The sequence below is a fragment of the Pithys albifrons genome, chromosome 1, assembly GCF_047495875.1.
Source record: "Pithys albifrons albifrons isolate INPA30051 chromosome 1, PitAlb_v1, whole genome shotgun sequence".
NCBI classification, from domain to species: domain Eukaryota; kingdom Metazoa; phylum Chordata; class Aves; order Passeriformes; family Thamnophilidae; genus Pithys; species Pithys albifrons.
Window position 1 is genome coordinate 70,434,650 of NC_092458.1, and position 23,588 is coordinate 70,458,237.

Here is a 23,588-nt window from a genome sequence, read left to right on the forward strand (position 1 = left end):
CTGGATATACACCCAAATGACTGGGATCAGGACCAGCAAATGCTGTAGGCAAACGTGTCACCTGTGGGCATGTAAGTGAAAGTCTAAAGTACATTAATCTCAGCTATTAATGGCAATAAAACCTAACTCCAAAACTGATAATCAAGACCAATTTTATGGACAGATCAATTCTCACAGATTAGTCTACCAAGAAGTATGCCTTGGGCTACTTAATTCTAAATCACTGTTTTATAATCTCAAGGAATCTTACATTTGCTTTAACTTTCTGTATTTAACTGGATACAGCAATTGCCCATAGCAATGGTGCTACCAAAATATAATTAAGTGTAGAAAGAAAGAAAGATTTTTGAGTTGAGAAAAAGGTTTTTAGATTTGTAGACAGGTTCTAAGGCCTGCTGGCAGGTTCAGGTTTAGTTCTGTGAGAAAAAGACTAACAACTAGCAAAAACAAAGGAGATAAGAAAGCTTTGGGTCATTCTGCTCATGGGAATGTAATGTTTGGGAGATAACGTGCTCATGGCAATAGTGAACCTTTGTCTAAAAGTGTCATCCAATTAAAGCTGTGATGAGTTTTATAGACACTGTAATTCAACCTATAAGATGAAGCTGTGGGTGGGAATTAAGAAAATATATTGGGTAACTTAGAGTTAAAATGGGCCCTTTAGTTTGGAGTTTTACCTGTCTTTCCTCTCTCCATGGAGTTATTTTAATAAACTGTCTTTGAGTGACACCTGCGAGCTGTGCCTCTTTAATCTTTATCAGCTGTCACGATTTACGGCCAAACTCACACATCTATACGCTGACAATTAAGGACTAGGCTTGGGGGTAAGGAAAGAATTGATAGCTGCCTACAGAGGGACACTGACATTAACACATAGCTGCTCTAACAGTGAGTATAAACCACTGCAGCCTTACAGACCTCAACCCTGATGATGAGATTGGCAACCTGTGGGTTGACAAGATGCTTGCAAGAGAACCTGCACACAGTTTTAGGCAGTTATACTGAACATAGTGCTTGAATGGGGCAAGGCCATTCTGTTTCCATTTGAATAGAAAAGCAAAACCTTGATGGTCACATACCTCATTGCAACATTGCTGCCATCAATAACTATTGGCCTCAGGTTGTCACCATCCTCTGTCCCATCCTCCTGCAGTGGAGACTCTGACCTCTGAGACTCTATGGAAGACGCTTCACGCATTACACTAGTGTTAGCATTAGTTACAGTCTGATCAGTCTCAGTTTTATTCCCAAGTTTGACAAGTTCTCCCAAAATATCATTTATTAAAGCATCAGTACCAAGTTTATTGAGTACAAGTTGAACCTGCTCTTCAGAGTAACCCAACTTAAGTGCAAACTCCAGTTTGGTTTGATATTCTTTCACCACATCAGGGGGCTTTTTCACTTCCTTAGGTACTATCTGAGCCTCTTCTATCCTAAAGTCTTGCAAGATTTCATTTCTTTTTAGTATATGAGGCTCTAAACAAGGAGATCGGCACAGCGGTCGGTGAGTCTTAGGCAATAAATGTGACTCCGATGCAGAATTATTCAGTCTCTCTGAATCATTATCAGAATTTGTGCTTTCTTCAGAGTCACAGCTGGAGCTTCCGGAAGTCTCTTCAGATGCCTCCTTTTCTACATCTTCTTTCCTAGAATTAACTTTATCCATTGTTGGCTTCTCCGCCACTGACCAAGGTGCAATTGCATTTATTTGTGTGCCAGTGCTCCCCACATAGAGGTGGCCTAAGTCATGCCCCAGATGATCCTTCAAGCCCATGAAGCTGCTGCATGTACTTGACTCCACTTTGCTGTTTTTCTTGTATTCCTGAATATAAAGTGTTCCGTATTCCTAAAGAGAAAACAAAAATGTTGCAACTGGTTACACGCATTACTTGTTTTGTATTTTCTTGCTGCTTCCTCAGAACTGCATTTATTCTCTCCAAGCAGAGAAACAGGACCTTTTTCTTTCTCTGAACATGGAAAACTTTTTGTGGGAAAAACTTTTCCTAAGAAACACCCATAGGTAAGTGGATAAATAACTATTCTGAGTGTATGAAATGTTTTTACTTACACATTTCTAGAAATGGGTTTATGAAAGAATACAAAACCAAACACTGCAAGTTTACCCACTTGCAGCACAGAGACAGCAGTTTTGTCATGATTTAAAAACAGTATTTCTTCCAACTTAAGTCTATATTGTAACAATGAGAAAAAATGCGATTAAAAAAAAAGTACTAGAAAAGCTTTTTAACTATCTTAAACTATGTTGAATATAAAGAAATTAGCACAGTATTAGATTATCTGGCCTATTAGTAACAGAAAACATGATTAAAATAAAACTTATTGGCCCTGAAAGACACTATCTGTTCAACTGAATACACAGAAACTATTTCTGAATTTGCTTATAAGTGATAATTAAGTCAAAAAATACTAATTGCCCTCAACAGAGTGCTCTATCACTAACACACAGCACACAGAGACATGGATTGATCTAATGGCAAATAAAGCCAATGGAAGTCTATGCACTGATTGCAATGCACCATTCATCAAGCCAACGAGGCACCAAAATTAAAAGCTGATTTCAACTCTTGGACTAGACATGTACAGGCTTTTTGCTGAATGAAAACTATACATGGCAGGAGTCATTCAGGAAGAATGCAAGAAGAAAAGTTGTGATATCAGTCCTTCTGGAGTAATTCTGCACAACAGTAATTATACAGAAATCAACCACCCAGTTCATCACAAAGATTACTTCCACAACCTACATTTAAAGGCAGATTGCCACCTCTTCCCCTTACTTTGTTCTTTCAAGCAGGAATATTTTGAAACTGCTTCAGTAAAGAAAGTTAAATTATTTCTCATAAATAAAAATGGACCATATGGACCAATTGTACTTCAGGGTTACCATGAAAAAGAAGAATTTAAATTAAGGAAAGACTATAAAACAGAGTTCTTTCACACTTCCATCTTGCAAGCCAGAATATAAAACAAGATATAGGGACAAAGAACTTCACTTGAACTTGACAGACACAAATTTCATCAAGAAGGATATACTGAGAAAAAATACTATGTCAAACAGAATCTCTTGATCTATACTAATAAAAATTACAGATATATCTCCTGAACAGCCAAAATACCTTAACTCTCCCATCCCCCTACAGGTGAGCATCTAAGAATGACTCAGTATTTTTAAAATACAGTGTACTCTGCTCTTCTTGGGATAAAGAGAAAATCATCCGGGCTTAAGATCAGAGAGAATCAAACAAACAGTACAACCTGTGGTTCAGTAAAAGCAGACTCCATAGGCAGTGAGCGCCAAGACATCACCACTCTGGTGGAGCTTTTTGGTTATGAGGCACAAAAACTTACTTTACCTGAGCATTCCTAGTTAAAATAAATAAATCTATCTATCATCAGTGTTTTCATCTCCAACACCTTAATTCAGGCAAGACTGACGGGAAAGAAAACAAAGTCTTACATAGATCTGTATCTTATCTTGTTAAAAAGCAGTAAGTACAATTGCAATTCTCAGGCAGTGTATTAATGAATATTGTCTTCTCTTAACTCAAAGCTTTAGGATTTGAAGCAACACCACAGATTAAATACAAAAATTTAGGAAATTAACCTTTTCACATGGTGATTTATTAACTGAGATAATACACTCGATAGCACAGAGCTAGTAACAAATCTTCCAATAAAAGGATACAGTTAAAAAACCAACACTGTGGCCTTCACAGAACTGACACCACAGAAAAAAAAATAATTAAAACAAATCGCAAACAAGCAGCCCCTATTGGAAGCCAGGCTGCTTAGCAACTGGCCTGCAGTTGCTAGGATGCACTCCTTTAACATACCATCATGAATACTAGCACAGCGAAAGAATAATTTGGGATGAACAAAAGCCCATGAAAGAGAGCGGGACTTAAGTGCGTCTGGTTTCCCCTCCGAGAACAATGCAGCTGCCAAACCAATCTGGAAGCCCCGACATCATTGTTCCACCAACCCCACAATCTGCTCTGACTCGAGGAAGTCTAGTTAATGGGCAACACTTTTAAGCTGGACTGAAAAGTTGAGCTGCCTCATGTACCGCTGCTGCAGAATACAGGGAGATAATGGGTCACTGCCTAAATCCATGTACTGTGAAATGTCATTTTAGTATTCAACCAAAAGTGAAGGGAGGGGGTTTTTTTGGGGGGGGGGGGGGGTTGGGGCTGGAAGAGGAGGTTGCATATTCACAGCATCAAATAATGAAAGTCTGAAGTGCAGAGATTAGAAAGAGGATTAATTTTATTTTTTACTGTTAGTTAAAATAATACTTAAGTCACTCTCCAGTCACTTCTTTCTTGAAGTTTAAGTGCTTTACAGCAACTACAATAATAACACCCTCCAGTGGGATTCAAAGAAGTCACTAGCATATGAATGTGTCTGAAGACCAGGCATTATATGAAACATACTTCAGATGATTTGCACATCAACTGCGTATGAAAAATGACCATAGACTGAGTCTGGCCCATTGTTAGGAATATACACATAATCAGCCTCACATCTATCTGCTTTAAGTCTCCTGTCAATCTCTATCATGCTCCAACATACAATTGTTTATTTTGCACAGGACTCTACTGTTTCTCAGAAACTATTTAAATAATAATAAAAGCAGCAGCTTTAACATCTCCCACAGATAGTATACAGTCATTATACCATTGCTTTAAAAGGGTAGTTAAAATTAGGTTTGTACTGTAAACCCAAAGCTCAAGATTTTTAAAATAGTTTTGCTTAAGCAGTACACTATTCCTGGTATTTGGCCTAAACTCTGCAAGCAAACTGCATTTATTTTCAGACAAGTTTTTACAATACCTGTGAACTTTCAGTAGCATCTCTTAGAAACATTACACTTTGGAGTTCCCATCATGATGTGCTTTATGAGATTCACTGAATAGAACCATGAAAATCAGACATCACTGTTGAATGATGCCAATTATTTTATCTTGATTTGGTTAGTGAAGAGCAACATGCCAGCCAGACAATTTGAATGAATTTGTATTCCAAATAAACACTAGTGTACCTCTATACAGGAAAATGAAGCTTAGAAAACCAGAAAAGGTCACAATTATCCAAAGGGTAACATCAGCTAAGAACTCCTTTATCCAGAACAAACTCTCATGACACATGTATGGTTTTAAAGCATGCTTTCTGATCAATGCAGTATAGCTAAGAGAAGTATCTGCTATGACTTCTCACTCAAATGAGAGCTAAACAAACAAAAACAATAAAAAATGCTGTCGAGGAAGTCTTCAACTTTTGATTATGCTCATCACAGCTTAGTAAAAATTTTGTATTTATGAAAAAGTTAGTAAAATGGTAACTCCAAATAATACATAGCTATGACAATGTAAGTTTTAAACGGTAGCCTGTTTAAGAGTACAGTATCTCACATCAGGTTCACTGCTAAAGGCCCAAAATACTATGTCAAAGACATTTATTGAGTATAAATGTAATAACCCAGATGAGCACAGTGCTATTGCATTGTAGAAGCATAATCTTTTCCCACTCCTTAGAAGTCACCACTATTTTCCACTAACCATCAACAATCAGCCCATTGATTCACCTTCATGCAAAACAGAAATATTTCTCAAAGGAATGTGGGCAAGTAGATAATCTAATCTTTTACTGTGTATTCAGAATATTTTCCACTTACAGTTGAGCACAAGAGAAGCAATTTAATGTAAATTTAGTTCACAGAGAAAAATAACAAGGAGAAAATAGTGTGTCATGTGGCACAGTATAAGACAAATTATGTATTCTCAAAAGACCATCAAAAAGTTTCACATTCAAAAAGGAAACAGTACAACATATTTTCAGACAGGCGGACTTTTACTAAGTCTTCTATATAGAAAATGGAAAATATTGAAATCAGTTTGTTGAAACACTCATTACTTGCACAAACAGAAGTGCAGAGTTGATCAGAAAAGAATGTATCCAAATGATAAAGATACTGCAACAATGCAAATAAAATAATGAATATGTAATAAATACCTACTGCTGTAGTTTCTATGTATTTAATTACCATTGTATTTCAGCGACTACTGTTGTCTGCATCATTCTATCCAACAAAGGAGGGATGTCCCATTGAACAGATTGGTTAATGCTCTGGGGCAACAGATGTCTACTGGAACTGCAGGAGACCAGCAACTGGTGGCCTGCCCATCTTCTGAAAACTTTCAATAGACTCATGCATATGTTCACACAATAGGGCATGTGGTAGAAATGCAAACCTCTTTTTAACCCTTTTATGTGCTCTCTTTCCCTCACAACTGATATATGAAGGTCTTTGTTTTGGTTTTTGGTTGATGTTTTTTTTTCCTTTACAGGATCCTTGGAACACAGGCTCATGGCATACATTGTGTTTGTTCTTCAGGCTAACATCTGAACTCAAAACACAAACTAAAGCAGATTAGAAACTTTATAAAAACAGCCACGCTAGATCTGACACACTGATAACCAGTTTTCAAAGCACAAAACCTTTGACTGGAACATGTTCCTATCAGAGAGCATCCTAATGCTCTATCTTCCACTACAGTATCTTCAGATAGCCCCCCATGGAGATCTTTCTATTTTCACAAACACAGGAAATTTCATCCATTGTATGATATAATGAAAAAGGTGTTTGATTTTTGTTTTCTTGAAAGCTTTTCTACTAGTTACATTTTAAGTAATAGCTTATTTGTAAAAAAAGAAAGGGTAAATACCTATAACTTAAAGGTGAAACCTCTCCATCTGCCCAGAGGGTTAGAGAGAATTTGTTCTGTTGATGGTTGCTGCCTACCATTTTCAAATTCTGGGAAACCCACCATCACCAATGCTTTTGAAAGTTCCTTAATAGAACACACTGGGCGACATCACTGCTCTTTAATACACTTACTCTTAGGACATGACTGTTTTCCTTTCCCCCTTTTTCCAAGAGGCACACAAAGTGTGCAGATCTCATCTCACACACACACACACACACACACACACACAAGCTTATTGTCCAAATGCAAACTGGTAACACTGAAACACCTGAAAGGTGAAGCATCCCATTTGTGCAGAGAGAAGCCCATATACTCACATTCGCTGGAAAACACACAGACATTGGTTTCTCGTAGCTGTTCCAGAAGCAACTCCTTAACACGATTTCAGCTGCAGACTTCAGGCAAGCAAGCAGAACAATGAATGGACGAACAGATGGACCCGCGATGTCTTTGCTTAACCTATTACTGAGCAGCCGCGGAGCCAATCACGGCCCGCAGAGCTCACAATTAGTTGGCCGGGCAGATGCAAGGCAACCTCCCCACCCTGCATCAGGTTCGGAGGTTTCTAAGATAAGCAAGTTGATGTCATTCTCAGGGTCTGCCCCGGGCAGCATGTGTATTAACGAGGGGTGTGCAGCAACAATAGGCCATACAAAAGAGACTAGCAGGCAGCTGCTGTATGAGAGCCAGAGTCATTAGGGAGCAGGCTGCCAACAAGAAACACCTGGCTTGGGCAGACTTCAGCTTCTCCTCATTGTTTCTAATTCATGAAACAAAGAAAAGAATTATTTTTTAAGTAGTAAAAATTGTGAGTCTCTATTAAAATATATCAGTCTTAAGTAATATAATCCCTTCTATTATGGAAACAAAAAGTTCTTTGTCAGGGAAAATATTAAAGAGAAATAAATCTATCAGTAACTATTGTAGTCCCCTATTCTTGTTAGCAAAATTAATCATAGTGATATAAAGCACAATGAGGTATGAAAGGAGCCCACACTAAGCACTGAAATGTATTCAGAAACAGCTTTCTGAATTTTCTGACACTTTTGTACATTAGTCAGTAACTGAAGCAATCTTGCATTTACACACAACTCAGAGTACTTGTGTGTAATTTCAATGGAAGGTGAAAGTGATTAAACTATAACCACATAATGTTAGTATATGGAATAATGGATATTTTTAAGCAGTAGAAACATTAGAGCACTTGACAGAAAGGAACTATGAACCACTCTTTTGTTCTGTAGTCACTCATATTTGTTTGCAACAGAACATCTTTCCTTTCTCTGCCCCCCTCACAGATCTGTTCTAGATGCCAAGATCTTTCCATCTCTTCAAAGTGACAGAATATTTGAACAAAGTCTGGAGCTAGGCTATAACTAACTTTTAATTGTTTTTAATTTAAGTAAGTCACACAGAAACACAAACTCCAGTCCACGTCTCCCCTCACTGCCCACATTTCCATTGCCCAACACAGACATTTAGAACGTAACAGTAGCAAGGTTTGATGCTTGATAAAAATAGTCAAGCACTGTGGACTTTCAAGTAAGAAGTTGCCACAACTGATAACTTCAGTGAAGATAGGTCAACACACAGAAGGAAAGAACTCTACATTTGCAAATGTTCATCGTAATGACTACTAGAAAGGTGTATTTACTGAACTTCAGCATCATTACATGACTAAAAGCAATATGGAGATCCACAGAGGCAGCTGTCCTCCTTTGCTTGAGGACAGGCAAACTGCTGGGAAATATCTACTGTGATTCAAAAGAAGGAAAGAATGAGAATAGGTTTGTTAGAACTGTTTTGAGTAACTTCTCAAGCTATATGCAGATATTAAAACAATTCAACACAATAAATGAAATTTCATACCATCATGCTATTACACTGATGTATTTATCACGTGCCCAGATACCAAACTTCAAAGAAGAAACCTCAGCTATAGTTTTTCTGCACTGTGCATTAAACACTCCTACAAACAACTGCTAACACCACAATTTTGGAGCTTTTAAGTTGGAGGCAGGAGGAGACTCCTCACTAATTTCTGCCACTGCAAACACAAAGAGTGAGGGAAAGCTACCCACGAGCACAGTGGGACGCCTGATCTCCAGCACTGGATTAAGCCTCTTTGCAAACAGTGAATAAAAGCAGTGATCTGAAAAAGCTAATCAGTCCCTGCTGTGGTATTTGGACTACCTCAGTTGCTGCTATTGGATAATGTTAAGCATATTAAAACTTCTGCAAGGAAAACAGAAAACCTGTTCAGTTCACCTGTGTCCAAGAACTGCCCTTAAATGCAGGCAGGATCACTTGGCTAGTCATTCCTGGAGTATCTCCCTCACTAGAGCCAGGCACTTCTGCAATACCAGGGATGCTTGCTTTGCAGAGGACACACATGATACCCTTTAACATATGATACCTCTGTAACAGAGAACTCTGGAGCACAGAAGTTGATGTGCTTGGGGCTCTATAAGTACCTCTAAGGCAAGTGTATGATCTGGCTTAGGAATCTTAAAAATAATGTTGTAAGAAGTTCCCTTACAAAGACCTGCCCCCTCCATGTCTTCTATAGTAACAATAGGGATACTAACTTTTCCCATGTTGCCCCCAGCTTTCCATACTCCAAGTGCATGTCTTTAGGGAAACAGGGCTAAACTTTAGTTGCATATTAATGTTCCTGCAAACACCATAATGCAGCAATAGGACTAAAGTAAAATCACATACAATCTAGAGACATAATGTTACACTGTTTAATTTACTGAAAATATTCTAGCACGCTGTAGTTGCATGCATTAAGAAGACATTTTCTAATTCTACCCTGTGCACAACATCAGTTGTTTAAAACAGCTGCCTGTTCTGGAAGCATCTTCTCAGATCTTCCCTAGAAGAAGCTGGGCTGTCCAAGGTTTACGAGGTGTCAGGTAGTCCTATTATAACATGCTTGTGATGACAGAAAAGCTTTCTTTAAGGTTTAACCAGTACATGAGACTTCCTTCTGGGAATGAGGAGCTCAGCACAGGCACCTTAGTATGAAACAGTGGAGCTCTCCCATCACATCAGTGAAAGGCTCTAAGAGCAACACTAGAAGGTACACAGCACAAAAGGACAAGGCAAGTTCTACTTCTTGTGCTAAAACCTCCAAATCCAGTAACTAATTCAACAATTTCCTATTACCATATCCAAAACACTCAGAGTCAGTAAGTTAAATCTGGTCACCAAAATAACAGCAAACGTAACAGCTTCTTCAAATTTCTGGTCTTGCAAGATGAGTAAGCTCTAAAAACCTATTTTTGTGGCTGTCAGGTATTGGACATTTTGTCCAGTGCTCATCAGGTTCCTAATGCCACTTGATGAAACAGCAGGCCAGCACAAAATCTGGAATTGCCTGCAGGTGATGGGCTTGGGGACTCCATGGTAGATTTCCAAATGGCGCACAGCAAGGTGATGGGATGCTGCAGAGAGACAGAGAATCTCTCGGTTTGGGCAAGGGGTGGGAAGGAGAGCATTCTCCTGTCCCCACTGCCCAGTTTGGTACAAAAAGCATGCATGGAATGATCAGAAAGACCAAAGGAGGAAGACTGGGAGCAGTTGGGAAAATTCAGAAAGATTAGGCTGAAGATACTAGGAAAGCACTACTATAAAGGGGAAAAAAGTACAAAAAAAAAAAAGCAGCTCCTAATTCCAGCCAATTCTTGTTTCAAACACATTGAAAAAAAATTCTTATTTAAAAAAAAATTGGTTTATGCCAGCATACAAAATGGCCATTCTGTAACTCAAGTGGTATTATTACAGCCATTAGAAAGACAACTTGTCCCATTATTTAATTATCCTTTATTGTAGAACTTTATGCTCAGCCTGCAGTAATAAATGATGCATTTGTAAGAATACACTGCACAAGTTAAATCTATCATGTACCATTGCATTTAGGAAACACAAATGAAGGATGTGTGCTACAGACAAAACTCACCACTGTGCCATTGCAAAATATCCTACATTTAATGCTGGACTTGGGAGCTGTAAGGGAGATGCTTATCTTTAAAATTACACAGTGAAAATACAACAGGAATTCTTTTCTAGTTAGTATGTGAACAGATGCAAACTATCTTAAATAGAACACTTGAAAGAAGTTTACCTAGTTTTGAGGAATGGTAAGTGGTGCTCTAAACTGTATCTACACAGAATAATAAAAACAAAAAAACCCACCACCACTCTACAGCCATACAGAAGAGTGAATTAAATGACCAGTAAAAAGTGCCTAGAATTCAGAAAAAGAACTGATATTATCACAAAGATAAGTAATGTTTTGCCTAGAGAATAACTATCCTTTTAAAATGTTTTATTTTAAAATAAGGATCAAGTATATTTTCAAGTGCAGCATAAACGTTTGTAGAAAAATATGCACTTTCACGTGCAGTAAAACAAAGTGGTGAAGAGTTCTTTCATTCTTTGAAACACAACTCATCTCTCTCTAGTTATCCTTAAAATTTAAAAAAGCAGAAGTGCACCTTCCAGCAGGGTATAATCTTAAAAGAAGGTTAGCATGTTCACAGTTTCTAGTACAATGCCACTAGATTGTCAGTACTGACTGCATGCAAAACTTGAGCAAACACTCCAATATTTATCATGATGTCCTCTAATGTTTTGAAGAGAAGATTAAAATTCTAAGTTTTACCACAAGTGTGATTACTTTTTTGCCAACCACGGGTAAAACAGATCCACTCTTTCCTTGTCTGTCGGTAGACAAAGGCAGTGAGCATGAGCTGTTCATCATGAGATGACAAGGTGCCCGACTGCAGCTGCACAGTTTGCTGCATGAGGAGCCCAACAGGCCAACACCACAGCAAGCATAAAGCAGCACTCTGCAACAGCAAAAACACTGGCATCACCCCTCAGCACCACAGTGAGAAGTAGCTCCTAAGTGAAATACATTTTCTGAAGCAGATTTTGCATTTTGAAAGTCAAGTTTTCTTCCTTTTTTTTCTTTTTTTTTCTTCTTTTTTTTTTTTTACCTAAGAGGATGGTGAAAAAGTCATTGCCTCTGCACCATGACTTCACATATTCATTGTAGGCTTGGATCCCTAAGCTGTGCTCCTTCCACAGTATCACAGAATCACAGAGGCTGGAAGAGACCTCTGCAAGTCATCCAGTCCAACTTCCCTGCTCCAGCAGGGCCACCAAGACCCAGCTGCCCAGATCCTGTCCAGACAGCATCTGAACACCTCTAAGGATGGAGACATCACAACCTCCCAGACAGCCTGTGCCAATGCTTGGTCATCCTCACAGAAAAAATGCATTTCCTGTTGTTCAGAGGAAACTGGTTGTGCCTGTTGCTTCTGGTGCTCTCCATGGGCACCACTGGGTTCTGCCCGCTTTGCACACACCCTTTGGATATTTATACGCATTAGGAAACCCATAAGCCTTCTCATCTCCAGACTGAACAGTTCCAGTTCTCTCAGGCTTTCCTCCTAGGGGAGATGCTCCAGTCCCTTCATCATCTTTCTGGTCCTTTATTAGACTCACTCCAGTTTGTTCACGTTCTCATGTACTGGAAAACCCAGCACTCGATGCAGCACTGCAGGTTTATCTGACCAGTGCTGAGCAGAGGGGCAGGATCCCCTCTCTTGCCCTGCTGCACCACCCCTCCTAACACAGCCCAGGACACTGCTGTCTGCCTCTACCATGGTGACCCATCACAGCCTCAAGGATTATCCCATTTCCAAGTGGATGCTCCAACTCAAGTGTGGTTAAAACCCAGCACAAACACACAAGACACTCTAACCACACCTGTACAATTATACCAGGGTACACACACAGATGGCGGGATCACAGAAGTCTTGTTTCCAAGGGCGGGCAGTCACTCACACAGCCAGAAATTCTTAGGATTTTGGGGGAACAGAAACACAGAGCATTTCACCAAACGTGTCAGGGAAATGTTTTCCTTTGCTAGGCACATAAGCAATGTGACCATTTCCACAGTTCGTCCAGTTAAGGTTTGATTTTGCAACTCTGCCTGTGCTCACAGTGGTAGATCCCTTCACCCCCACTTCTGATACAGCCACGTGTAAGACCCACCACATTTGATGAATTCTTCCATTAGGACTGAGCCCTCAGCTACCAACTGCTGTTCAAAACCCCCCACTTTTTTATTGTATTTTAAAATGCAAATATAAGGGGAAAATACAACAGCTGTCACTAGCACTGTGAGGTATGTCTAATTTTCTTTTATCCCTCTTTAAAACTGCACTTAATACCTTGCGTTTATTTCTGTCCTTTTTAGGGATACAAGAGTATAAAACATCTTAGGTTTTCAAGAAAATTACCCATATCAAAAATCCTTAAAAAAACTTTTTAAAAATCACCTTCCAGTTTTTCAAGTTCCAGTGTACAGACACCAAAGGGCCTATCCTGGTTTACACACTTTGCCAAAGAAACTCAAAGAAATTCAACCTGCAGCTTAGCTATTTTGATACTGGGCCTTCCAGCTCTACCAGAAAGTATCCAGGGGTTTGCAAGCCAGGAAGCACGGAAACCTCCTTCCACGCTCCAAGATGGCTGTTGAGTAACTGCTCTCATCAACACCGGGGCAGTGCAGAATGTCCTGTCCATTTCTGTATCAAATGGTGGAACAGTGCTTATTTTAAGTTTATAACTAAAGGCTACTCTGATCATTTTATTTTTTAATTTTATTATTTATGGATTGAAGCAGACACTGAGATACAAAACATACTGGGGAGGGGGGAAAAAAGAAAAAAACAAAAAAAGAAAGAGTTTCCAGCAATGTGTACATGTTATATTTGATGTACTCCCACTTCCAGAAAGAGTCTGGATACTTTCTGAGCATGAAAATTTGAACTGTCTAATAAACATTCCCTATGACAATACTGGGCAGGCAAATACTGCCTACAACTTTACATAGCGTACAATCATGCTTAGCAAACTACCTTTATTCAAATTTGTTCTATCAGAAGAAACTAACATGGTCATGTAAAAAAAAAAACAACAAAAAACCCTATTCTCTTCATTTAAATACAAGTTTAAGAGACTTAGCTAGTCAACTTAACATATTTTATCTGCGCTACAGACTATTGGTAAGAATCTGAAAGGCTCATCAGAGGAAAACAGGCCTCTCAAACCGTCTAGAGACATGGCCAGGTTGTGTTTCAGGCCATGCTGCTGGCAATAGATCTCCATAATCTCCAGGGTTCCTGGACAGAGTTCAAGGTGTTAGTTGGACTCTGTGTCATCCTAAATGGTTTCACAGTGTTATATTCATTTGAGAGACAATTCCTGTGCCTGTACCACATGGCTGCACTTGTCCTCTTGGACTGGAGCCTTCTGTGAGAGAGCTGCCACAAGCGAATTTTCTGCAAGACTTTCAGCCTTGCCATTTACTCTCTACTGGAATGAAAGAGTCAGAGAACACGTTAAGATTAAATTTTTCCCCCAGTTTAGTAAGTTAAGAATTAGGGAAGACAGAGATGATCATGTGTTTTGTCGAGACACACTTAGTACATAATTGTTTCTTACTTTCTGGGCAAGCTTTTAATAGAACTAACAAGTGGCAACAAAGCCAGATCTTACACAAAGTGAGTTACTGTAGCTGCAAGACCAAGTTGAAAGAGAAACAGAAAGAAAACAGGTACAGAGAAGTCTATCTTACTTTGTGTCATTTAAATTCAGCTTTCCTTCAGATTTTACTGTATCCCTGAACTCAGGTGAGATATCAGAAAGTCCCCTGAGCTACATACACCAAGCTCTGAAATCCTAATATTTTACACATTAATAAAACAGCTTGCTCGCTTTTGTTTACTACCCTAATACGTCAGAAAGAGACAAGCTATGGTAGTGATTTCACATGATTTTTCTAGGTCTTCATAATCTCAAAGTAATTTCATTTCTGAGCTCAGAAGTCTGTAACTTTTAAAGTAGAAATTAATTTTGCAGATCAAATTTTCATATATTTAGTTGAAACCTCAGCTAGATTTCAAACCTGTGAATTCATGCACAGATTTCATCTGTGACTAATATTTCAAGCCCTTCAGGGCCCCCAGAGCGCACACCTTGCTTTTCAGAGTCCCACCTTGTCAGAAGTTAGATCAGATAACAACACATGAAAATGGGATTACTTCCTTCAGAACTTGTGATGCTATTAACATTTCATATTAAATAATTTAGTTTGGAAGAGATCTCTGGTGGGCAGCTAGTCCAACAAGCCCCCACTTAACACAGGGTCAACTACACTAGGTTGCTCTGTGTCTTTTCCAAGTCAACTTCTGAATGTCTCCAAGGCTGCAGACTCCACAATCTCCCCAAACACTTGACCCAGTGTGTAAGTATCCTCATGATGACATTTTCCTTTATATCCTGCCAGAATTTCTTTGCTGTAACTTGCAACTGCTGTCTCTTGTCCTTTTGTTACATGCCTCCAAATAGAGTACTTTGTCTTTGCCATACCCTCAAATTATGCAGCTGAAGACAGTAATAAAATCCCCCTTAGTCTTCTCTTAAATAAGGCTGGACAAATTCAGCTCTGCCAGTGTCCTTCCTTGTCCATGATGTACTTCAGTCCCCTCATCATCCTGGTAGCCATCCACTAGACTTGCCCAGCAAGTCATTGTCTTCTGTCCTTCACAGACCAAAACTGGACACAGTGCTCCAAGTGCAATCTCATCAGTGCCAAGAAGAGGTAAATGATCACTCCACTTGACCTGATGACTACACTCTTGCTAATACAGCCCATTTGGTCTTATTACCTATTTCTGCAACATCATCTTGCACTTATTAAGGGATGAGGCTTTACTTTCCACAAAAGGATTCCATGTCAGCAGATGAACTAAACCCTATTTACAGTGCCCACTGGAGGCATCTGTTTTTAGTCTGCCTGCTACAAACATTTTCTCATCAGAGCTCCCACAGGCATACCGATGAGTGTACCCAAGCTGCAGAAGAACAAATTAAACTGCTCACAGAAGTATGCAGCAAGAGAGAGCAGCCTTAAGATGATAATGCTTGTTTCATACTAACAAGTTCACCTACCTGAGGTCCCTCTTGCAACAACTGTATATATCAAAAGGGAGCTAATTTGTAACATACTAATGTCCAAAAGGTAGCAAGGTGTCCCATGTGAACTATAGACTGCTACCAAGCCTCACAAAACTTGGGAGCTTCCAGTTTTGAGACAAATCAGATAGAAGACCATCACCAAACACTGAACAAACCTTATGGAGAGATCATGCATGGTACCAACACAAAGTTACCAAAGTCAAAGGACAATTATTCTCAGTCCTGAAAAAGACTGGCTGCATAATTCCACAATGCAAACACATGCTAAATCTTTGTGAGAGAAGAGCAACGGGGCTGGTGAAAGGAATTGAGCACAAGTCCTATGAGGAAAGGCTGAGGGAGGTGGGATTGTTTAGCCTGGAGAAGACGAGGCTCAGGGGAGACCTTATCACTCTTTACAACACCCTGAAAGGATGTTGTAGCCAGGTGGGGATTGATCTCTTCCCTCAGGCAACCAACAGTAGGACAAGAGCGAATGGGCTTAAGCTCTGCCAGGGGAGGTTTAGGTTGGATATCAAGAAGAAGTTCTTTACAGAGTGGTCAGGCATTGGAATGGCCTGCCCAGGGAGATGGTGGCTTCTCTGACCCTGGAGGTTTTTAAGGTGAGACCAGACGTGGCACTGAGTGTCATGATCTAGTAATCAAAGTGGGGTTGGATTAAGGGTTGGACTTGATGATCTTGGAGGTCTCTTCCAACCCAACTGATTCAATGATTCTATGAGACTTGTAGTTTAGTTTCTCCTTATTTATCAGGCCAGGGTGGTTTACCAAGTTTTACTTATAAGTGATGGCCAATTTGGTGAACAGGGCAAAGAGCTCACAAGAAAGTAAGTCACAACTTTGAATGAGTGATGGGAGTGAAGTTGAATTCCAGCAAGTGGGCACTACCTAAACATATTTATGAGCCGTGCTTTCTTTTGCTAGAACCAGATGAAAGTTGTATCAATGTACACACGACACCTGACGTTTTCTTCTACAAAACAACTACAGTAAAAAGCCACTAAAAGACAAGTAAGCAAGAGGCTAGAGAAACAGAAGCTGAAAACTCTGATTTTAATCTTTCATCAGTAATAATGAGCTGTAGATCAACAACAACTTCAAGGCACCCAGACTGTAATCCTAACAGTGAAAGTGACTCTAATGAGTCCAATTTACAGCTCAGAAAGAGCAACAAAAGTCCAACTGGCAGTCCAGTAAGAATGGCAGCAAAAAACCCAGAAGCAGTTGCTACACAGAGTGGTGAACCCAGGTGCACAGCCCTGGGCACTTGTACATCACAGCCCTTCCCTAGACAGAACAACCATTTCCAGAGGTGTACTTGGTATTTCAAATAGCATGTATTTGAATTATTGCTGAGGTTTACAAAATTAGTTGAATGTTTTAAGGTGGAAAGGCCCTAAGGGATGCTGCTGCAAACTATGAGGCTCTAAGTCTCTTCACTAAGGTAAGTGGAGATCTCCATGAAAGTGTTTATGGCATTTTTCATAAGAGAACTGTCTCTCATCAAGAATGAGGCCATGCATTGAATCTGCAAAGATTAGATAACACATCGATCCAAAGATTAGCTTTACAGATGACAAGGGATTGAAGAGACCTGTTCAGAGTCAGGACACCAACTATAATGGTGACTAGGAAAGCACAGAGACGAAGAACTGGATACCAGCTACTTACGTTAACAGTTTAAAGAACAAAAGGAAACTAGGAAAGTAGCTTCTGTTAAATGAAAGTAGCTTTCTGCTTAAGGAGATGCAATCTGTCCCTTTTCCAGGCAATCTCTGCCAAACCACCACATTTCATTAATCCTAAAATGAAATGTCTAAGTCATAGCAAAAGAGAAATTTTCAGTTCATCACAAAACTTCAAAGTGTGATGAGACTGATTTACTGATTTTACAAGTTAACGCATTACTTTTTACAGCTCATAAGGGAGCACGGCTCACATAAATGGTCATTTAGAAATAATCATGGGAGTTTCTGGCAATCAGCAAAGGGCTCAAGGATTTTACTCTTTTAGATGCTTCCTAGTCTCTGAGCTTTACCTACTTGCAGCAAGCAGAGTACTTTTCAGGTATTTGCAATAACCTGTGTCACATTTACCGAACACCTCCAGCTTCACTGATTCTCCAGTCTCTGGCACTCCTCTGCAACTTTCAACCACCTCCCAAGACATTCCTTTCATACCAAAAGAAATTGCTGTATTTCTTCCATTGGGAGGATTAATAACGTCATTAAACTTTCCTGCACTCCCAACCACTGAATGTCTCACTTGCCTCTCCCTCCTCTCTCCTCATTTTTTTTGCAAAACACCAACTTGCAATAAAGTAAAATCCTTCCTCCTTAATAAAGCTTTAGTTTCCGGACTATCCACCCTCAAAAAAACCTATAATTTTAAGATCAAATACATTTTCAATACTTGCAGAAATTTTATGGAAAGGATAACTTTATGCTTAAAGAATTTAGAACCAAATCACTGTGGTCTAAAATAGAAGTATTGGGAGCTGTATTTGTGAACACACATGAGGTTTCTACATTCAAAGGAAAGCAGGTCCTGGGACGGTCTGTATCTATCCACTGAAACACACACGCATACATATAAATACATAAACAGACATCAACCCTCCCAGGGAGGAGGATGACGTATGTCCAATTTTAAAGTGTTACACTGGTATCATAAATCAAGTAAATACAACCTTAAAATGGCCAAGCCAACAGGAGAGGCAGTCTGGCACTTGCTGTGAGGGAAGTCTGAAAGAGTGACGAATCTCACAGTTGCAGAGGATGAGCTTCGTTACTCCCCAGGGCAAACTTAGAAAATGCCTTGTCTGGACCTTTCCAGTCAGGACAGCAGAAGTACAAGTCTTAAAATTAAGGTATGCTTTCAAAACATTCTCATTCTGCAGCTATGACTCAAGAATGAATGGAGCTTCAGTTTACCAAAAAGCTAAAGCAATTCTTTAACTGGGTAATACAACATTCTTGTAGAATGCAAACATCAGTGTCAAGTGTCAAGCCCAGCACTTTGTACTAAGCAAAAGACAATTTGGATTTTTGGTAGTGCAAGCTCAGCCTTTTACACAAGAAATGTGATCTAACCTGAAGTAATCAACCCTGATAGGTAAAAGAGAAATGCCCAGTTCATCTAAGCAGAAAGCTCCAAGGTTACGAAAACCTGCGTCAATTTCTGCTCATCACTAACAGCTTGGGAAGGAACACCCTTTGTGACAGAGCCTCAAGCTGTTACACGAAAACATTTAACGATGTAGAGCTTTACAATGAAAAATCTCCTCTACCTCTGGAGATCTGTCTATTCCACAAGGATGCACTGGAAATAATACAGATAGTGAGAAAAAAGGACTGGGAAAAAAAAAAAAAAGATAAAAGGCGGGGTAGGGGTTGGGATGGGGAGTGGGCATAGGGAAGGGATGAGAGCAGGTGAAATGTCTCATAACTCTACCAGGAAGACAATTATGAGCAGATTACAATTGATTTTCTATCTATTTGCTAACTGGAAATAACTACAGTTTGAGCCCAGGAGGTAAAAAAAATGACTGCTTCTTGTTACACCATCTCACCTCTGCTTTTGTTATACTCTAACATATAATTTAGTAATTAAAATGAAGTGTCAGTTCTCTCAAGCATAAAAATACGGGCTTGTCCAATTAATGGGTTTCTTGCTTCAAACATATGGCAGAAGTAATACATTTACTGTAAATATTTAGCATGCTTGGAGACATGTGGCATTTTAAACATAACTACACCTAATAAGAGATATAAAGAATCACGATACAACTTCAGTCCAAGGACAGAAACATTTCAGTCTCTTCACAGAAAAAACTCACTGCAGTCTTTGAACAACATCTGTTTTTCACAGTACCTAACACAAGTCAAAGAAAAAAAGTGTAATCACCTTGATCACTAATAAGGCCACTGGCAAGATACCTTGGCAACAAACACAATGGAAATGAGTGAACGATGAAATATCTCTTGTGTAACTTAAAAAAAACTCTTATCTGTGACTACCTAGCTGCACGTGGGACACTGCTTCACAGAACAGCAAAAGCAGCAGAATAATATTTATAGAAGAGGAAAAGGAGAAGTTTTACATCACACATTTTCTACCCTCACTCCCCTTCCTTATTACTGTCACCCTCTCTGAAGCACTTTGGTTTCTAAGGATTATTTAAAATAGAGACTATGAAGAGACTGGTGACTGGCACCTGAGGCTGGCAAAATCCAGACTATTATCTGTTTTAATTAAAAAATAAAGTTCAACCAGTGAAAAAAACTACAGACACTAAGATTTTAAGGGGAGATTTCTGTATTTTTTTAATTACTAGTTCAAGATAGAAGTTATGAATTTTATGCAGAAAATACCAAACAATTATTTCACGACTTCTGTAATGAAAGAAGTCAAACTAAGTCATACATCTCCTTTCTACTGAAAGGGGTTGCTTGGCCATAGCCATTTCTGAGTACAACAAAAACTGACCTGAGCTAAACAAGTTCCTCATTTCACTTCACACTGACTTTGAACTGCATTTTGTTTAAGAGTGTTTTCAACAGCACATCAGATGCATAAGATCTCACAAAAGAGAATCTCATAAGGTTTTCAACTCACCTATGCAAAACTGAACAGTAAATAGGTTTCATTAAGTATCAAATTCTATCTCCAATCTTTTCAAGTCTCACCGACTGCAAGACTAGTTTCCTTCAAAAATATGAACAACTCTGGAACACCAACAATGTTTTTAAAGGTTGGTACAACGCAGAGAAGCAGGCAGTGAAATCACTCCAGTGGAGTGTTGCTCAGCTCAGCAGTCTGAAATGCACAATCTACACAGATGAGTCAAGTCTGGATAATCCCTTCATGCTCTGTCGGGTTGGGAGTATGGAGTTTGTTTTTAAATTGCATACCTTCAGTAAACTCCACTTTTCTCCATTTACAATATTAGATGACATTTTTAAAAAGTGTGTTTTGATTTACAGATGTGTAAAAATGTTGTCAGTGGTGTTCTGTCTATCAGGACCTCATAAATAATTTCCTTTTTCAAAGGATTGCAAATGGTAGTGTTAATTGTAACATCACCAAGCGATTGCTGCCCTATGGAGGTCCATTGCAGTAATAAAGGTGTAATAACCATGACAAGGTTTGTAGAGAGATGGAATACCTTGAGTTGTTCCAACTACCTCCATTAGGCAAAAACAAGAAGAAAGGAAGTTTTCGAATTCTCAAGAGTAAATGGTCTAGTTAATAAAAAAGAATCGGGAGCAGGAAGAGAGAAAACAGAAAAAATTTCTTCTAATTCCCTAAAATAATTACAAAAGTGTTCTATATTGACGTAACAAATTCTCTTTAAAATGACAATATGCTTGAATTCAGATCCATTCATGAGAGATTACACTCTGTTGAACTGTAATCTCACCCTGGAGCATCACCTGACAGAAAATTTATTTCACAGAGATATATCTAACACAATCTTGGAAGAAGTCTTATTGTCAGCTTGCTAGGTCACTATATGGGCAAATGCTACATGGTAAGAAGACAGTGGAAGAGGAAATACCCTGCCAGTTTGGAAACCCAGACATACTTGAATGATTTATTTTCCTTCCAGATCAAAAGACTACCCTACTGCTATCTTAAGTATGTTGTTAATTGCATAACCCTAAGAACCACAATTATGAATTATGTCTCTGCTTTGCAAACACAGATCAAGAGGACAAGACACAGTAAACAAGACATTTTAATACATTTGTTGTTAAAGAAGTGAGGTCTACTGTTCAGCAGGATGGGCTTACTTAACCCAAGTTTCGGCAGCACCGTTGCTTAAGGGCTATTTGGCCCTGTCAGAGCTGCCAAAGCAGAGCCTGGCACGGAGTGTCGGACGGGGCTGGGGCAGTAGAAGGAGCTGCACAAGCCCAGCCAGCGGAGTTTCCTCCCCGGGGCATTATAAAATCACGTCACCGCTCCACAAATACAGCCGTGCATGCCCGGCATTACTCAGACATGCCTGCAGCATTAGGTCCAAAACACACAGGTGACTGAAAATTAATTTTTCAGAGAAATTAAAACTTAAAAGCCACTGCCAGATCTGAGAACGGTGAAGCCAAATAGTCGTTACGGTTCCGCTAAATAAAGCAAGACAACTTATACAACCCTTCTCTCACCCAAAAAGCGCAAGGAACAAATCTCCACTTTCTCACAGAATTATTAAAAGAAAACCCACAAAACCAAGCCCAAAAGTCAGAAGCACGGGGCCGGCAGGGGAGGGAGAGTACCTGAAATAACTTTTAAATTCCTCCTGAGGCTGCGGGTGCCCGGGGCGGCACGGCGCGGCACGGCACGGCACGGCACGGTAGGGCACGGCACGGCACAGCTCAGCGCAGCGCAGCGCAAGGGCGGGCCGGGGCGGCGCTGGAGGCCGGGGCGGCGCTGGGCACTGGGGCACGGCCGGCCCGGCCCGCGCCTCCCGCCGGGCTCGGCAGCGCCCGGCTTGGGCACAACTTCCCGGAGGGACGGGGCCGGGCCTGGCGCAGCGCTCGCCCCGGGTCAGCGCGGCGCTGCCTCCTCCGTGCGCGCCGCGCCGCAGCCTCCGCCGGCCCGGCCGACCTCCGCCCGGCGACCTCGGGGAGGCGCCGAGGGCAGGGCCGGCCGTGTCCCGTGCGGACACACGCGCCGGGCCGGCCCCGCCGGTGGGCGGCGCCGGGGCGGGGAGCGGAGCGGGGCGGCCGCGGCCGCGGCCCGGAGCTGCCCCCGCCGCCATCGCCGGGGCCGCCGCTCCCCGCAACACCCACCTGCAGCCTGCCCGCAGCCGCAAGGTCGCCTTCACCTCGCCCACCGCAGCGGCCGCATCCCGCCGTGCTGCCCCGCCGGGCCGCCCCCGCCCTGCCGCCCGCCGGGGCACCTGCTGCCGGGGCGCCGCGACACCCGGCACGGCCCGGCCCGGCACGGCGCGCTCCCAGCGCCCTGGATCCCCGCCACGAATTTCCCAAGGCCACCGTGGTGACCCCCTCCCCTCCCAGAGCACCGTAGCGTTACCGGCTGGGCCAGCGGGGACAGCCTAGGCGGCGCGGCCTGAGCTGCTGCTCCTCCGGCCCCTCAAAGGTCCCGCCGCCATCGGAGAGCACCCCCGGGCGCTGCCCTGTGCCCCAATGCCCCCGCTCTGCAGGTGCGGTCGGACAGCTTTCTGCCAAGGATCCCCAACTCCGGCTGCGGCAGAGTTGGTAAAGACCTTAATTTCCGTCCCGTGTTCTAATTACGAGATGTTTCCTCCCATCCCGCAGTTACTTTTATGCAGATGAAGTAATCTACCTCTCGCCATCCCACCGTGCCTCCTGAGCTCCTGCCGAGGCGGCTGAGCGCCAGGAGCTGCTTAGAAGATATGAATGAAAGTCTGGTGTGATTACGGCTTGTAGCTGCCGGAGCGTATCATATACAAGATAACACATACAGCTATTGCTACTCACAGGCTGCAAGTGTGGATATACATATGTATATATGTATAACTGTTACCCACTCCTGCTCTACTATTGGAGTTTATAAAAACTTCTTTCGGTACCCAGCAGAAAATGGAGTAGATTTTTTTAAATTTTGCATCCAATTTACACAAGTCCTACACAGAAACAGGAGCCCAAAGAGCTGCTTTGCAGGGGTTGTTTTATGAATAAAATGTGATCGATTTCCCTGGACAAAACATCAAGGAGGCACAGGGCTACCTTGCTTTCCTATGTATGTTTCCATAAACCC

The 23,588-nt window shown here is 41.0% G+C and overlaps 1 protein-coding gene across 2 annotated transcripts in view; it reads right to left on the bottom strand.

The window, feature by feature from the left end:
• The window catches only part of ZC3H12C (zinc finger CCCH-type containing 12C), a 43,214-nt gene extending 20,751 nt beyond the window's left edge, over positions 1-22,463 (bottom strand). Inside the window, exons 1-2 of one of the 2 annotated variants that reach the window (XM_071554569.1) lie at positions 22,121-22,463; positions 1,080-1,846 (exon numbers count right to left, since the gene is read on the bottom strand). In XM_071554569.1, coding sequence (XP_071410670.1) covers positions 1,080-1,774 — 695 coding nt within the window. In that variant the 5' untranslated portion in view covers positions 1,775-1,846; positions 22,121-22,463. Of the gene's footprint in view, positions 1-1,079; positions 1,847-7,102; positions 7,159-22,120 lie in introns of those variants that run through there. The other variant, XM_071554562.1, reaches the window with a different exon arrangement.
• Between the last annotated feature and the right edge of the window lie 1,125 nt (positions 22,464-23,588).